Here is a 17396-nt window from a genome sequence, read left to right as displayed (position 1 = left end):
CCTCAACCTTCATGACAAAACTGCCTCTTCCCTTGGTATCTGCAGGGTTGGATGACAGGAGCCACTCCCCAGCCCCAGGTTTTGGTCCGAAGTGATGCCAGCATTATTTATTTCCAGCTTTCCTTTTGACTCAGCCCATCTGACCCCTTGCCAGACCAGAACCCAGAGCAATACCCGGCTGGATTGCGTTCGGAACCTCCAATATGCAAAGCACAGCAGGGACTGAGCCGTGGAGGAGCAGTGCCAGAGCCTCATCCTGCCTCATGGCTTCCTTCTTTTTCCTTGTTTTCGTTTGGAGAAAAAAAAAAAGAAAAAAAAAAGGGTCTTCAAAATCCAAGATTTGGATTGTTCCACTTCCCTGGGATTCAGTGAGACCTGTTGACAGCAGACCCCTTGCCTTCAGCCCCTCTTTTCATACGGAAATGTGAAGTGCCCATCCTCTGCTGCCTCTGGCAAGACTTGATGTTTACAAAAGAACTCTGAAACTGTCGGTTCTAGACTCAAAACCTTTGCGCATGGCTGTGAAGGAACCACTAACAAAAGAAAAACTTTTGGGATTGGTTTGGGGTTTTTTGTTTGTTTTGTTTTGATTTTGTTTTTTTAGTTGACTTTTTTTTTTAAGAAAACAAAATAACAGAAAGATCAAATTGGAGACTGCAGCTCTTTGGATGCCAGAAACAAACCTCTCCCTGTTTGCCATAATTCAGTTTGAGCACTGGGAACTGAGCACAGCTTCACTCCAGTGCTGTATGGGAATGCAATTTTTTATTGGTGGAAAAACAAAACGTTTTTGGAATTTGGGAAGGGGGAAAAAGATTTAAAAAAAAAAAAAAAGGGGGGGGAACAAAACCAAACAAACTGTGGGGTGGGGTTGGGGTGTAGGGGGGCAAGGGTCCGGCCTGCATTGCGATGGGCAGTGGGAGCACAGCATGCGGCTCCCACTCCTGCACACTTGAACTGCACCTGCAAGAGGAGGAGGAGGACACAGCCAGGGGCCATGTCTGAAAACACAACCAACAGACTCCACCATCAGCTCAGGGTATTCGCCAGTCGGAATGCGGTGGGGTGGGACGAGAGTTCTACAGCAGCAGGGTACAAAGGCCCCTGGCGCTGCGCGGCCCTGCGGAGGCGGAGCATAGGGGAGGGGAGAGGGTGGTGGGGAGGGGGCGAGGGACTGCAAGTCCCTGTCTGGGCTTTACTGGGGTTGGGGTTGCGGGGGGGGGTGTTGCCTTTTTTTGTGTTGTCCTTGTGCGTTTGCCTTTCTGCTTTCTGTTTGGGGTTTTTATTTCCTTTTTTGTGGTTTTTCTCTTCTTGTTTTGTTCTTTTTTTCTTTTCCTTTTGTTTTTCCTTTTTTTTTCTGTTTTTTTTTCTTTTCTTGTTCTTTTCTCTTTTTTCCTTTTTAGTCTTTTTCTTGTTCTTGTTTTTTTTCCTTTTCCTTTTGTTTTTCCTTTTTTTTTTTTCCTTTTTTCTTCCTTTTTGTGTTTTTCACTTTGTGTTATTTTTCTTTTTTGTGTGGTTTTCCTATGTGTTTTTCCTCATTTTCTTTTTTCCCCTTTTTCATGTGATCTCGCTCCAGTTTTGTGTATTTTCCTTTTTTTGTGTTTTCCTTTTTTGTGCCTTTTTTCCCTTTTTTTTTTTTTTGGGTGCTTTTCCTTTTTTTTTTTTTTTAATGCCTACAGTTTTCTTCTTGTAATTTTTTTCCAATGTGACAATTTTCACCAACAGCCACACTGGGGGTGGGGTGGGAGGAGGGAGGAAACTAACCAATTGCTACAGCTGCCTTAAACTATGCACAAAGCTAAGTGACCAAATTTGTGGGTTTTTGCTTTTTTTTAATTATTTTTTTTTATTTGAGAAGAAAATGCTAACAACAAATAATAAAAACCCCACAGCCAGACCTAAAAGGAGAAGTGCATTGTTTACCTGTTCCCCCCTTGGAGACATCACCCACTGGACAGGGGTTTGGATGGGGAAGAAAACAACAAAACAAAACAGAACAGGAGAAAATGGGTTTTTTTAGGACAAAAAGGACTAATTTTCAACTGCAAACATTCCATTGCTGTGGTTGGTTTGAGGTGGGTTGGAGCTGAGCAAGCACAACCGGAAGCGAGGTGGAGCTCCTGTCCTGGTGCTTTCGTTCAGTTGGTGTTTGCTGCTTGTTCTCGTACCAGACTGTTCCTTACTTCTGTTTACAGCCATGGGGGGAGAGAGCTGCAGCCTAAAGCCATCTGCAGAGGCTTTGCCATAGCTGTTGGAAACGTGCCTGTTGCTGTAACCTTTCCATGAACAAACAAAACTCTTCTCACCTGACCTTCCTGGACCGTCACCTTCCCACCTTGCCTGGCGCACGGAGGGTAGCCCAAGCTGCAGCCAACTTTCGGATCTGGAAACACTTTAATTAGTCCTGACCTGCCCAAATTGATCACCTCTTGGAGCTTGGCCTTTCTGAAAAGCAAATCCTGACTTCCTGGTTCTTTCCCTTCCAAAATGAAGTTGCTGAGGTTGTTTCCCTTCTCGAAGGAAGCTGTTGAGGTCGTTTCCCTTCCAAGCTGAAGTTGTTGCTGGTTCTTTCTGTTCCCTGAAGTAGTTGCCATGAATCTCAAAGTGGCCATGTTGAAAGAAATAAATTTCTACTGAAACCATCCTCTGGAACCTGCGTTGAGCTTCCTTCCTTTGCTGTCAGTGCTGTTGTCTGGCTTCACCTCAAAAAGGAGCGAGGGGCTGAGGAGCTTTGGTTGTCACAGCAGAGTCTTGTTTGGAACACGCTGGCTCTGAAGGGGCCATGGGCACCAGTGCTGGCTGCAGCTGCCAGGACAGAGGTGGTTCACTGATTGTGTTTTGTTGGAAGGGACCCTCAAAGGTCATCTTGTCCAACCCCTGCAGCCAGCAGGGACACCTCCAACTGGGCCAGGCTGCCCAGGGCTATGTACAGTCTGATCTTGAATATCTGCAGGGATGGGGCCTCAAGCACATCCTTGGGCAACCTGTTCCAGTGTCTCACCACCCTCACTGTGATGCCCATGTGAGTAACCTGCTCCAGAGAGCTGCAGCTGAGCTTCCCTGCAGGTCTGCAGAGGTAAGTGTGGGAAAGCACCAAATTCCTCTTTGCTTTTGAGTAAAACAGAGGCCAGGCCTGCAGCCACCTCCCAAACAGCCTCTCACTGCAGTAGCTGCTGGGGGCTCCTGTGGTTTTTAAACTATGGGGCTTGGCTTGAAGAGGAGGCCTCAGCACTGCTTTAATTCTGTGTTACAGGCTCTGGGGTGCTGGCTCCCTGCCCCAGCAGCAGCTCAGACAGTCTGGTGTGGGGTTTGCAGGGGCTTTAGCCCAGTTCAGCAGTGGTGTGGGTCAAGTGGTGCCTGAATTTTACAGCAGCTGAACCACTCTGCACAGAGGTTTTGCCTCCAAAATCTCCAGCAGAGACCTTTGGGGAGAGGGTTTGTGCCTCACAGGGGCCTGTTGGGGCTGGAGAGGCCCTGGTTGGACAAGGGCTTTCCTCTTGTGTCTGTAGGTGAGGCACAAACTTCTTCATGGTTGCTGCTGGTCTTTATCTGCCTGTACCTGAATCACCAGCTCTGTCCTGTGACTCACTGCTGGCCCTGCTGCACTGCCAGGCAAGGTGTCCAGTCCTGAAGGAGAAACAAGCTCTCACCACAACTGGTTTATAGCCGTGCCACAACAGGATGGGACCTGGTGGCATGCAGAGTGTTTATTTTAACTGCTTTTAATTTCAGCCAGTGGCAATAGAGCATTAAATACAAAACTTGAAACCAATATTTGATCTCTCTCTCAAAAAAAAAAAAAAGGCTTTTTAAAGGCATTTAAAAGAACATGAGGATCCCATGGCTCCTCAGTGACACTTGTGGCAGGGAAGGAAGGGACATCCTGGACAGCAACACCATGTGAGGTTTCATACCAGAAAACATCCTCCTGCGCTGTACAATCTCCAGTTAAAAGCAGCAAAGCTTCAGTCATGGTCAATAACTTGGTTAGATCCCTTCAGCCATGGTCAGTAACCCCCTCAGATCCTTTCAGCCATGGTCAGTAACCCCCTCAGATCCCTTCAGCCATGGTCAGCTCCCTTCAGCTGGCTGTACTTAAGCTGCTTTTTCTCTTTCCCTAGAAGCCAGAAGAAGCCCCAAGAGGCAGCCTGTGCTTGTTCCAGCAGTGCCTCAGACCTCTGAAAGCCCCAGCTTCTCCTGTCAGAGCAAGCCTTGGCTCCAGCTTAGTGTGCAGCTGAGTTGTCACAGAGCTTCCTAAACAGTTTTTGGTTGGTGGTTGGGTTTTGTGTTTTATTTTTTTGGTCAACCTCCTTTTAAGCTTCAGCCCTTCCTACATCTGTGGCTGGAGACATCAGCTTGGGAGGCTGCTTAATGAGCTGGCTGTGGACACCAGCTTGCAGCATCTCCTCTCTGTAGCTAGGACTAGGGCTTGTACAATTCCTAGCTGCTGGAAACCCATTCTAGGGCTTTCCAGCAGCTGGGCACTGCACAAGCCCAAGCCAGCAGGGGATAAAAAGGTGTCCCTGAGCAGTGTTTCTTAGCACAGAGATGAGCAATGAACTTTTGGCAGCTTGCATCCCACAGTACTTTGGTTTTTCTTATCTTACACCACTTCCAGCCAGTTCAACTCTGCTGTTGGTCCTTGTCCTCTGCTGCTCCCTACTGGTTCTTTCCAGTCCTTTGGGCTGCCTCCAGAGAGGCTCCCACAGCATCTTACTTCAAGCTTAATGAAAAAAAAATTAAAACCCAAACCCTGCACTTGGAAGCATCTCACACCAGGTGCCTTCTGCAGCAGGTTGAAGTTGTCACTCTCAGGAGGAAGCTGGCTGCATTCAGATTTTCATTGAGCTTAAAAGTTTGCCCAAATGAAGTTGAAAAGGAGGATTTGGACATGGAAACTTCAGTACCCAATCACAGAGTGAGTTAGTCAGAGCTCCAGGAACTGCTATTAGCTTAAGGGGGTAGTGTCACTATGAACATGGTCACACACTTCAGGGGGTCAGTTATGCACAGAATGTTGCTCTCTCTACCTTAGTGTTAGTAAAGTAAAGCCACCACACAAGGCTGAGCAGGAAAGCCAGGCCTGGGTACAAAATGAAGAGCTGAGTACAGCAGTCAGTGTGATTCACAAACCAGTGTGCTCAGTGCCTCCATCCTCCAGCTGACACTGGGATTTTCCTCTGCTGGATGAGGCCACTCAGTGCTCTTTGCAACAGGAAAGGTTCCAGGCACAGCAGCTCAGCACAGTCCTGCACAGGGGGATCTTGAGGGGTTAAGATTTTTCAATTAAAGTCTTCATTTTTCCTGTAGACTTCAGCATGTGTGGCCCAAACTGGGGAGGAAAGCAGAGACACCTTCAGCTGGCTGCCACCAGATACCTGCTGCAGCTCTCACCCACCCAAGCTGGGAGGAGAACTGGGGCAGAGAGCATTGCTTCATCAACCTGCTCCTCACTGTAGGGGTCCCACCCCCCTCAGAGCTGCTGGTGGCCTCTTCTCCCAAGTAACTAAGGACAGGAGAAGAGGAAATGGCCTCAAGCTGCACCAGGGGAAGTTTAGGCTGGACAGGAAAACTTCTTTTCTGGAAGAGTGGGCAGGGATTGGAACAGGCTGTCCAGGGAGGTGGTGGTAGAGCCCCCTCCCTGGAGGTGTTCCAGAAACAAGCAGATGTGGCACTTTGGAACATGGTGTGGTGGTTTTGCTCTCAAATGTCCACACTTTCAATGAGTTCTGAAGGGATTTTATCATCTGAGCACAGCCTGCTGCCTCTTGCCACCCACCCTTCAGATAACTGCAACCATTCCTGAATGGTTCAGGTTGGTGCTAACAGGTAAGCTCAGGTCAGCTTGGTTCTGAGCCCTAGGGTATCACATTCTGATAGCAACAGAAAAGATTAAAACCCCAAGAAAATGACCCCAGCACTCCTGAACTTCTCTGCTTGACTTCCAAACTCTGTGACCGCCCCAAGCCCAGTATGGAGTCCAACCAGAGATGCCAACTCCCAGGCACGTGCAGGCCTTAGCTTCACAGCAGCTGCAGCTCAGTCTGAGGCTGGGCTCATAAGCCTCCTACTCACCAGCACCACCTCAGGCTGTGTCTTTGTCTCAGCCCTTGGGGTGACCTTTTCTGGCTCACTCTGGCTGTCACTCCGGTAGCGATAAGCAAATTTCTTCTTGAGTGCTTCTGCTATGAGTGCTGCTGGGTCTGCAGGGTCAGCCGCCTTGGACTTGGTACCTTCTGAGGATCTAGAGAGGAAAAGGAGAAGCTTCAGCTGCTCAGAAGAAAGCTTTAGAAGCTGTGAAGGCTTTTGCTTGTCTGCCAGCAGCTGCCTCACCTGGCAACAGCTCAGGGTCACTAACCCACAGCAGCACCCAGGGGGCTCTGCTGGTTACCTTTTCACGGCACGCAGCTTCACGCTGCTCATGTCCTTGAGGATCTCCAGCATGTTTGGCAGCTCAGCCTTCTTTGGCCCATTCTCTGCCAGGGTCTGGCCAGAGTTGTTCTTTTTGTTTTTCCTTTCTTTAATGAGCTCAATTGCAGACTTGCTCTGCTGTTGGCCCAGGGCTGGGAGCGGCGGTGGCGGAGGAGGAGGTGGTGGTGGTGGAGGTGCAGCAGCAGGAAGAGCAGCTGGAACAACTGGACTTGACCCAACTGCAAGTAAAAGATGCACTGCACTTCAGCTCACTTGCAAACCCTCTTCACACCTCTCAAATGCTCAGGGTAGGCATCACAGAATTGGGTTGGGTTGGAAGGGACCTCCAAAGCTCATCCAGTCCAACCCCCCTGCAGTCAGCAGGGACATCCTCTGCTAGAGCAGCTTGCTCAGAGCCTTGTCCAGCCTCACCTTGAATATCTCCAGGGATGGAGCCTCAGCTACCTCTCTGGGAAATCTGCTGCAGTGTTCCAGCACCCTCATGGTGCAGCTGTCTTCTGAGGCAGCTGGAGATCATAATCTGCCATGGGAGCAGGACTTCCTCCTGCTTGCCTCACTCAGAAGTTGCAACATTAAGATTTTATATTTAAAAATCTCACAGCTCAAATAGTGCTTCAATTGAAGCTTGATCCAGCTCTGAGGAGAGAGAATCAGAGCTGACTCTGCCTCCTCAGAGAGCTGGAATAAAGCTTTTCAGGCCACTTAATCATGTCTGAAGACAAAGCTTCTCCTGACAGTCTTGATTTCAAGTTCCCTGTACTTGGTAGGTGAAACTTGATGTTAGAAATATAACAGCAGTCAGCACTTGACAAATAAAAGAAGCCTCTGCTGGAATGAACCTTTAAAGAAGTGAGCAAAAGCAGACCAAGGGAGCAGGAGGCTGCTCATTCCGCAGGCAGCCGGAGTGGCAGTGCCAGCTGCCGCCAGCAGAGGGAGCTAGAGCTGGGGAAATGAGCTCAGAGCTGGCACTAGGGGGAAGGTGCCACGAGGGTCACAGCTCCGACCTGAAACCCCCTGATCCTCAGCTGTGCCACGGCTCTGACCATCAGCGGTCGAACAGGAATAAAGGAACTGCTGTCAGCTCACAGATGAGGGCAAGAGCAGCCGAAGAGGCACTCGCTGAGTAGAATCACAGAGTTGTCTGGGTTGGAAAAGCTCTCTAAGATCACAAAGCCAAACCATCAACCCAGTACCACCCTGGCCCCTTCCACTAGATCAGGTTCCTCAAGGCCCTCATCCAGCCTGGCCTTGAACAGCTCCTGGCAGGTCTCTTGTGCTCAAGCCCTCTCCTGCAGCCCTTGGTTAGCATGTTGCAGCTGTCTGCCAGCATGGAGGTGTGTGCAGTGTCTCCACACCTCACAAAACCAGACCAGTGATTATGAAGAGGCACATTCCAGAAGTTTTGCTGATCCCAGAAAATTCCATACCTGCTGTCAGGTTCTGTTGCTCCTGCATGGTCACAATTTTGGCTATTTGTGCTCTCAGAGTGGCCAGTTCATTTTCCAGAGCACTGATCTTCTGCAGAGCTTCATCATTGGCCAACACTGGGCTCCTCAGCACTGGTTCTTCTTCCAGTGGGCTGTGTAAGGACATCTGTCTGTAGAGAGGCTTTCTAGAACGATGTAGCTCACCTGAAAGAGGAGGCTGGGCTGCTTTTGCCCAAGCTTCTGACCTGTAACAAAAATACCCCAAGATTCCTTTTTAAAGGCCTTGTACTAGATAAAACTGAATGTCACACACAGAACAGCAACATGGGCTGGAGAACTGACATAAGTCACTTCCACCAAGAGCTTCAAGTAAAGAGCTTCTCATCCTTTGTTTGCATCACCAGCTTTATTTCTTCTCCTCCCCTAGCCAGCCTTTTGTGGACTACTTACTTTCAAGAGGAAAATCAATCTATTTCTCCTCACCTCCACTAATTTCTCTGCCTCATACCTTTTGTATTTCTTGGTGGAATTGAGATTTTACTGTTTGGTTTTGCCCAAATGCTCAGTAAGAGAAGAAAACCTCACATGGTTTTGTTAAAACTGAGTTTCCTTCACAGGCTTTACAAAGGGGAGTGCCCAGACAGTGTTGATTTCTGTGGTTCCCCTCGGGGTTTGTGACAATGTGGCAGTGCCAGAACGTTTGTTGCCATGTTGGGAGGCACCGAGGTCACCACTAACCTCCTTCATGCTTTCAAATTAAGCAAGGTATCCTGTAGGCAGCAGTTTGTGCCTTTCTGTGGAAGGTTGCTTTGTTTGAAAGGAAACCTTCCGCTGCACTGCAGAGCTGCACCTTTGATTCTGGCTGATCTGAGCAGCCATTTGGGCAGGCAGGGCCAGAGAGCTTCACTCTTAATTCTCTTAGCATCACCTCTGCTCCTTCTTTCCCAGACCCTACCTGTCCTATTGCTCTTGCCTTTCTCTCCTCCCATCATTCCAGTGCTCTCTCAATTGCAATGCATGGCAGATTCTCACTGGAGAGAAGCTAAGTTTCTTCCTTTCAGTTCTTAATTCCCAAGGGGAAGACCTAAGGAACATACCTGAGCCTTGTAGAGCCTTCACCTTCTTCTTGAGCCACCCATCCCACATCTGCAAAGGAGGCCACTGCATCTTCTCTGAGCTGGTTTGGATGGTGTCCTTCTGTGGCATGAGAAGTAAGCTACATTTTAAAGACAAGATTGCAGGGTTTAGAATCATTCTTCCCAGCCCAGGGCCCATTTATTTCATCCAAGAACCACAGGTAACTATGAACACTCGTGCACAGAACAGCTGTGGGCTTCACACATTTATTTCTGGCCTGGCTCTGCTCCAGAGCCACATCACTGACTCCAAACTCTTCCCTCTGGCCTGATGGACACTCTGCTGAGGTTCACAGCTAACTGGAGATGCTATCCCATGGCACCACTGAACACTAAGAATCCAGAGCAAGCTGTTCCCTTAAAGACAAGCATTCATCAGCATTCTCCAGTACTTTGCTGTACTAACCCACACACTATGTTTGAAAATTCTATTCCTGGCCAGCAGTTAGAAAACATGAAGGCCTTGCTGTTCTTTCAGCATCTCTCATCCATTTATCATCAGGAAACTGAAGGCCTGTGGGAAGTTCGTTGGAAACACTGATGATAAACATGCAGCCCCAGGTGAGGCAAGTGAGGTTGGCTTTGGTTTTGAAATAAAGTGACTTACAGCAAGGTTCAGTGCATGGTCCCTTCATAACATAGCTAAAGCTGGCAAGAGAGAGAGAGAGAGGAAGAGACAGCTATAGGAAAGTGTCAGTTCAAACAGCTTAAAAATGACTGAAAGCATTGTTGAGCTTCACCAGAGAATCTTAAAGGCACAAAAACCTCCAGATGTCAGCATCACACTTTGAAATGTTCAGCAGTTGAGGTAGTAAAACAAAGCCTGCATCAACCACATCAGTGGTAGTGTTTCAACACTCAAATCAGGTACCTCACATTTGAGCCAATCAACTCCACCAATTCTATTTCTATTTTTAGGATCCTTTCATATTTGCAGTGTTCATGAGAGCTTCTATGGTAGCCTGAACAATCTGAGTTTGCTACTCTGACTTCACTCTAAATCTTGTTCATGCATTTTATATGGGATGAAGGAATTATACAGTGAAAAACACAGCTGTGTGGAGCTGACCCTCTCCAACTGTGGGAGATGATTCAGCTTTATGTTCCTCAGCCTAAGAAACATCCCTCCCTCATCCTGAGCTTCCAGCACTGATTGTCTCCAGTTCCATCCCCACACACAGAGTGTAACAGCTTCCATTTCCCCATCTGTTCCTGAAAGACTTGATATAAAAAGCAAGACTTTTCTTCTCCTTAAGCTTTACCCTCACTCTTTACCCTCCCACTAGATGCAGTTAAAAGCAAACAAGTCAGAAAGCTGCAGAGAGTTGATGTTCCCTTTCCAGTGCTGGTATTTAAAACTAAACCTGGGTTCTCAGCTACCTGGTTACTCATTTTGTATTGTCTGATAGTTATTTTCCACAACATTTTTAAGTACCACTGCTCATCTTTTCCATGCTTAAGCCTAGCTTATAATTCCTCTTCACAGAAATAAGTTGCAAATATTTTTCTCTTATATCTATTTTTTCCCCAGTAAGAACTTGACTCCTGTATTTAGAAGTTCCAGTTTCCTTAGGAAAAATTGTTTCAGGTTTCCTGATGTGTGGAACAACAGCACTGACTCAGGTTTTAGGCAGTACAGAGCTGAAGAATCTGTACTTGGAAAAAAATCTCAACTGGAGGTGAGAAGAATGGAAGGAACCTAATCCTCTGCTGTGCCTGGTTTATACTCTGCTGCTACAAACCTTCTGGGCATCATCAAATCAACTCCATCTTGGCTGAACATGCCTGGATGCAAGAGCAGAATGAGACACAGATTCTCAAGAGCTGAGAGCACCTACCTGAAACTGAACTCTTGGACACTGGATAAGGGAGAGGTTGGTGCCAATCTTTCTCACAATACTCCGAGAGGAACCGTAGGGCTTGCTGGACCACAGCACCTGGGTGGGAAGGGAGAAGCAGCCAGCTGTTAGGTGATTTCTGTATCCCATTGGAACAGCTTTTCCTTACCCTTCCATGCTGTGCTCGTGCTAAAGGTATTCCAAGTTATTGCTTTCTTGCCAGAATGTATTTATTGAGTTCAAAGAAATAAAATTATACACATCCACCCAGGAAAAAACTGCCCACAGCTCCCCAAGACCTTTGGCTTCCTCAGAGCTCTTGCTACTACACTTCAGATTTCTGGTTACAACAGGGACTGGATTTGCTTCCCCTTGTTGTACCTTGTGACAGGAACATTTGCTCTGCTGTTTACCATACTGAGAAGAAAAACAAACTTAGCAGCAAAAACAAACCTAGAGAGAAGGAGGAAAGATTTCAGCATAGGCAAAGGCAACAAAAATCAATGCAAAGAAGAAAAAGAATAACGGGAAGAGTCTAACACAGAGGATGGTGTTAGTAAACAATTAGAACTTTGTATGGTAATTAACAAACCCTGGCCAGTGTTTACTTAGAGCTGCAGACATGAATTTACTACTCAGAGCTTAGGTTTAAAGGCTCATTGCTCCAAGCAAACAAAACATCCTGTCAGAAGGCTGCCCAAGGAAATCTTAGATAAAATCTCTGGAGAGCTTCCACACCTGCCTGGCTGTTGTGCCCCTGGGCAGGCTGCTGTGGGTGCCCTGCTTTGGCAGAGGAGTTGGACTGGATGATCTCCAGAGGTCCCTTCCAATCCCCCCATGCTGGGATTCTGTGACAACACAGGCTGTTAAGATTGGCCTGGCAGCACTGCCACTGTGATTAGTGCATGTAGCTGTAACTGTTTCACAACACTGCTGAGTAACCTCTTGATAGATCAAGCAAAGATCACTGCTTAGATGCTGAAGCTTCTATTAGAACAATTCTGCTCCCCAGCACCTATCCTCTGATTATCTTATCTCAGAAACTTCACAAACATTGTGCTTATTTCTAGAACAACACTTTCCTTCCTCTGGCCTTTATTAGAAGGCATTGCTTTTGACAGCATGAAATGTGCACTGCACAGCACAGCTGCAGCTTCACCAGGCTGCCCAGGGAGGTTGTGGATGCCCCTTCCCTGGAGGTGCTCAAGGCCAGGCTGGATGAGGCCTTGAGCAACCTGTGCTGGTGGGAGGTGTCCCTGCCCATGGCAGGGGAGTGGAACTGGATGATCTCTAAGGTCCCTTCCAACCCAACCCATTCTGTGAATCTATGAATCCACTCTGAACCACTTTCACTTGCATTCTCTTCTTTAAAACGCTGCTGAGCTTGAACACAAAGGTTTTGAATGCAGAGCACTCTTGATCCTGCATTTTCAGTGCCTCAATGACCTGCCCTTTGTTACTATCCCCTTCCTGTTTGTGTCTGAGCAAACAGCAGGTGAACCTTCAAGACAAAGTCCCTGACAAACAGCACCACAGAAATGCAGCCTCACTGATTCACAAGCAAGCTGTTGGTGACAGCCTCAAAGTGAGGTTGCATTGGAGAAAATACTACTCAAGGGAGGGATTAATTAATCAGAGAAGCACTTCCCCAGCAGCAGCAGCAAAGCCCAGACTACAGGCTGTGTCACCAACACAAGTGCAGAGCATTTTAAATAGGTGGTAAAACTTGTTCAGAGAGTGCTCAGACCACAGGCAAGATGAAGCACCCAGAGCCTCAGAAGCATTTCATGCCCAGACACCCCTGGGGCTGTTCAACAACAGTTGTTTGGTGCACCAAAAACTTGTAATGACTCAGTTTTGGTAATTCCAGACAGTATGTTCAGCAATCTGTGTGGGAGCTGTGCCACAAGGTGTGCACACACAGCCAGCCACTGCTCAGCAGAGCGAACAGAGCCTCAGCACTGCTCTGCCCAAGTTCCCACAGCTCCTTGCTGGCTGGAAGCACTGGCAGAGCAAGTCTGCCAATGGTTACACAGCCACAGCCTCCTATTGCATCAGAGTGGGGGTGTCCAGGGCAGCAGACTCTTGGGCAGTGTGACTGCACCACCACAGGCTTGATACAAAAGGGAATGAGGAAAAAGAGATGAAAACCTTGTTTCACAGAAGGGCCTGGTTGGGAAAGCTCTCAAGATCCTCGAGTCCAACCACGACCTACCCCAAGTGCTGGGTACACTTATTCTGCTGGAACAGCTAAGCACAAACTACAACAGATCAAGAGCTTGCTGCACCTGGAGTTCCTGCAGACACAAAGCACATTTCACACCACTTACTGATTCCATGTTTAATCCAACTTGCTCCAAAGCCATCCTAATGAAGCGCCTAAGCCAGCAAATCATCGGGGATGGGAAAAGCCTTTCCACGGGTGGATTTAAGCCTTCCAAACCTACAGGGCTCCAGAGGTTCCATAGTACTTCTGAAATGAGAAAGAAGACAATTTTAGATGCATTTATATGCTGAGGAGCATATACAGAGCTGCTCCCTGGAGTCCTAGAAAGCAAACTTCAAAAGGACTTCCTGGAAACAAGACGTGCTGGGGGGCAACAGCTCCCTGTGCTGCAAAGCATTTACTGATGACAAGTGACAAAGACTTTGCAGCAGTGTCATCTGGAAGAAATCAAAGCTGCTGTAAAGTTAATGATTACAAAGCTAGGGAAATGATTGATGACTTCAGGTTGAGCAGGTGATGGGGTTCAACAGCTCTAAGTGAGCACCCAGCTCTGTGCAATGCCTGCAGCTGGGGACTAGTACTAAGATTAAAGGGCTGTACTTCTATCTAAACCTCCTTTCTATCCCAGAATCCCAGCATGGTGGGGACTGGAAGGGACCTCTGGAAGTCATCCAGTCCAACTCAGTGCTAAAGTAGGGTACCCACAGCAGCTTGCCCAGGATCACAAAGGCCAGGTGGGTTTGGAATCTCTGCAGAGAAGGAGACTCCATAACCTCTCTGGGCAGCCTGCTCCCGCTGGCCTTCTTGGCCACAGGGGCACATTGCTGGCTCATGGTCAACTTGTCCACCAGGACACTTGAGTCCTTCTCTGTAGAGCTGCTTTCCAGCAGGTCAACCACATGCAGGAACCAACCACAGATAGCTGATCCCCTCTCTTCATTCACATCGTCTGACAGCTTGGGTTTTCCCTCCTTTTTCCCCACAACTGAGGGGAGAAAGGAAATGTGGAAAATGACTAATGCAAGAGCAGGACAGGAAATAGCCCAGATGTGGGACCTGAAAATCCTCATGTGATTTATAAAGTTGGACAGGTTTCAGATTCCATCTATTTATAGATACTACCACTCGGTGAGAACAAGATGTTTTTTGGTCCTCTCAGGAAAACAGTGCAGCAGCTTCTTTGTGTTCTGCACCATCATTTGGACACTGCTGAGAAGTGTGTGCCACTAAAAGTAAGGAAGTTATAGACTGAGGCTTATGTTTGGTTTGTGTATCAAGCTGGAAACAACACTGCTGAACCACCCTGAGTAATCTGTGTGGAGGATGAAGCCACTCTGTATGTTATATATATATATATTCCTCTCTGTATGTATATAACATAGAGAGAGATGACTAAAGCAATGAAGCAGCAAGGAACTGCTTACTGGGGAAGTCTGAAAGGCAGGAGATGGAAAAGTGATGCTGTTTGGTAGTGCCCACAAGCACCATCACTGTTTCCATTACAGAGAATTTACAGCTCCTTAGTAATAACCTGCTTCTTCTGGAAACTTGGCAGGAACTCTGCAACTCTACAGTTATCTGTCAAAAAAAAAAAGTTGATATTAGTTTCTCATCACCATGGAAAACAAAGGCATTTCCTAACAGGGTTAGAATAAACCATCAGCTAAAGGAGGACTCATGAAAATATAAAGTTATGAAGTGACTCACCCACCACAAGATAAGAATGGAAAGTGCAGTTGTTAGAAGAAAAATAAGGAAGAGTAACAGACTACCTGCCAAAGTGCCATGAATACAAGGTACAGTTACATAAGAAATAAGTCATGGGCTTCTTCATGGAGACCTGGAAATGTCTTAGGGAAGTATGACCATCTACTTATCTAGTCTTCCTTTAGGCATTCTTCTCCTGGACAAGGTACAGCTCTGTGATCACATTGCTCCTGCTGTGTTTTCAAACCAGGGACAAATCAAGTTGTTCTAATAGATGTTCTATTAGACTAGGCAGCATACCTGGTGCTGCAGGCATGCGGTGACATAAGAGACAGGAATGCTCCTTTGAAAGGGGAAACCTGTGCAAAAATGTGAGCCATGTGCTGCACTCCAGCTCATTCCAAAGTGCAGCCTTGCTGTACATCTACTGTGGAAACCCAAGGCAAGAAAACCAGAAGCTGTGCCAAGACATTCAAGCAAAACCACTTCTGCAGGTGTCATTCAATATTCTCCTATCACATCTCAGTCATAAAGCTGAAAGCTAATAGCACTCAGAAATGACAAAGTGTTCATTAAACAAACATAAAGGCTCTGGAGGATGTACACAAGGCTACACACACCCAGTAAATATGACATGGAGCCCTTGGCCAGGCTTTCTAGTGAGTCCTATACATGAAAGATTGAGTGAAAAAACAAATCAGCTTTCAAATGCAAATTCTTCTGTGGCTATTCAGTATTTGTCCAAGTCCCTCTCTCTCATGCACATCAGACCAACACAAAAATAAAAGAGAATGCCTTAATGTGTTTAATGCAGCAACTCAGCCTGAACAAAGAATAAATGACTCCAGGAAATCTGAAGAGTGAGAGGTGTAGTCTCTGAACTGCAAGGCTATGTGTAACAAAAAGCAGCCCAGCATTTTCACAGCAGCCTGGTTTCAAAGGGATACCAACCACAGCACAAACCACAGGCAAAAAGAGCAGGTTGGTTCCTCCTCATGTTAGCGGGGAACTAGGGCACACATATCACAGCCTTCAAAACCAACACATGACCCAAGCTCATCTCATAAAATTATAGCCATATAGAAACACGGCAAAGAAGTAATGAACAAAGACAAAGCCAACAAAAAAATGATCCCACAACAGCAAACCAAATAGGCAGGGAGAATCTCCTGATGGAGATTGCACAGAGGCAAGTGCAGAAGTCTGTTTTATGGTGTGCAAGCCATAATGAAGTGCCCTGCTACTTCAGAAACGTGTTTGGCAAGATATGCAGAGAGATAAAAGTCAGGGAATGCTGCAGAGAGACAATCAAGGAGTTATCTAAGCTGGTATCAGCATGAAATCTAAAGCAAGAACTAAGGACATTCTTGCTACAGAAGCTGCTAACATCCAGCCTGATCATACCAGTGCAAACCTCACACATATACCTCAAAGTGCAAACCCACCTCCCTCACATCTTACCTGTGCTCCCACATCCTATTAAGGATGAAGAACCAACAAATCTGTGTTTCAACACTACTTTAATCAAAAGCCTTTGCTCAGTGGAGATGATGCCTGCACAGTGCAAGGTGATACCGTGCAGAGGTCAGTGAAACCCTCCAGCAGCAATAAAGCACAGGGGGTTGTATCACACACACAGCTACACCTTCCTGCCAGACACACAGAGCTCCCTGCTCCTTGCTGGGATCACCATTCCTTCTGTTACAGCTCTGAGCAACAACAGCATGCAAACTTTATCAACAAAGGGACGTATTTGGCTGTAACAGCATTAGAATTGTTCAGTTTTCTCCCTTCTCTCTTCCTAACAACCTTGACTCCCCACACAGTGATCTTATTTCAGCTCTGCGAAGATTTTCAATCCAGTGACAGTTAACTGGAACTTTTAGAGCTGATGTGCAGAAAACTCAGCTCCCTCCTCTTTTCTTAATCACCTAGATGAAAAAGAGGGGCTTATCAGAAGACAGTAATTTCCTTTTCATTCAGTCTTTGTAAGCTTTGCCTTCACAAGAGTGAAGGGACTACAGCTAGTAAATATTGCTAAGCCCTGCTGACGCTGTCAGACAGATCAATGTGCTGTGGCTTATGTCAAGCACTCCAACTCTGCTCACACTCAGTATGGGGCATTTCGACAGCTTATTATGCAACACGAATTCAGGTATTTACTTATTTATGACAACAGCAGAAGAACCTGAGCACAGCAGCAGGATCGCTAAATGCCTGCGGACAGCCTGCAGCCCATGGCTGGCTCAGGATCCTGTCCCAGCCAAATTGGACACATCCTTAAAAGAGCTCCCCTTCAGCTTCTTCCAGATGACCGTTCATTTACATGATTTCCCGTGACCTGTCTCTCCCATCACAGCAACGTCAGAGGGTTTCACTTTCGGGCAGTTTGCCTACGACAGCTTCGACCTCCACAACCTGAGCCATTTCCACGCCGCTCCCCTCCTCTGGAGAGGCAGCGCAAGCACACCACCTTCGCAAGGCCACTGCCCGCCCGGCCCTTGCCTTGCCCAGTATCGGCCCGCGGCGCTGCCACGTTCACCGCGGAAGGCTCCATCCCGCCGCCCTGCCCGGGAACAGCAGCTATGAACGGAGCTGCCTTGAGCACTTCTAGTCCCCTCAGCGCCGA

The 17396-nt window shown here is 47.3% G+C and overlaps 1 protein-coding gene across 1 annotated transcript; it reads right to left on the bottom strand.

The window, feature by feature from the left end:
- Positions 1–5261: 5261 nt before the first annotated feature.
- MTFR1 (mitochondrial fission regulator 1) lies at positions 5262–13267 on the bottom strand. The gene is made up of 8 exons (XM_054394785.1): positions 13164–13267; positions 10834–10932; positions 8957–9075; positions 7860–8104; positions 6756–6782; positions 6392–6635; positions 6076–6244; positions 5262–5332 (listed from the first exon to the last, which is right to left on the bottom strand). The coding sequence occupies exons 1-8, from the start codon at positions 13227–13229 to the stop codon at positions 5273–5275; spliced, it is 1029 nt and encodes a 342-aa protein (XP_054250760.1). The 5' UTR covers positions 13230–13267; the 3' UTR covers positions 5262–5272.
- Positions 13268–17396: the final 4129 nt, after the last annotated feature.

The sequence above is a fragment of the Indicator indicator genome, chromosome 31 (genome assembly GCF_027791375.1).
Source record: "Indicator indicator isolate 239-I01 chromosome 31, UM_Iind_1.1, whole genome shotgun sequence".
In the NCBI taxonomy this organism is placed as follows: Eukaryota; Metazoa; Chordata; class Aves; order Piciformes; family Indicatoridae; genus Indicator; species Indicator indicator.
The sequence above is the reverse complement of the archived record's forward strand: the minus strand, read 5'-3'. Positions and strand labels throughout refer to the sequence as shown.

Coding starts and splice junctions, on each gene's coding strand:
- MTFR1 (XM_054394785.1), bottom strand. CDS start 13,229: ATGATTTGCTGGCTTAGGCGCTTCATTAGGATGGCTTTGGAGCAAGTT. Junction 9,076..10,833: donor GTCCAAGAGTTCAGTTTCAG/GTAGGTGCTCTC, acceptor TTTAAAATGTAG/CTTACTTCTCATGCCACAGA. Junction 8,105..8,956: donor GAAGGCTCTACAAGGCTCAG/GTATGTTCCTTA, acceptor TTTTTGTTACAG/GTCAGAAGCTTGGGCAAAAG.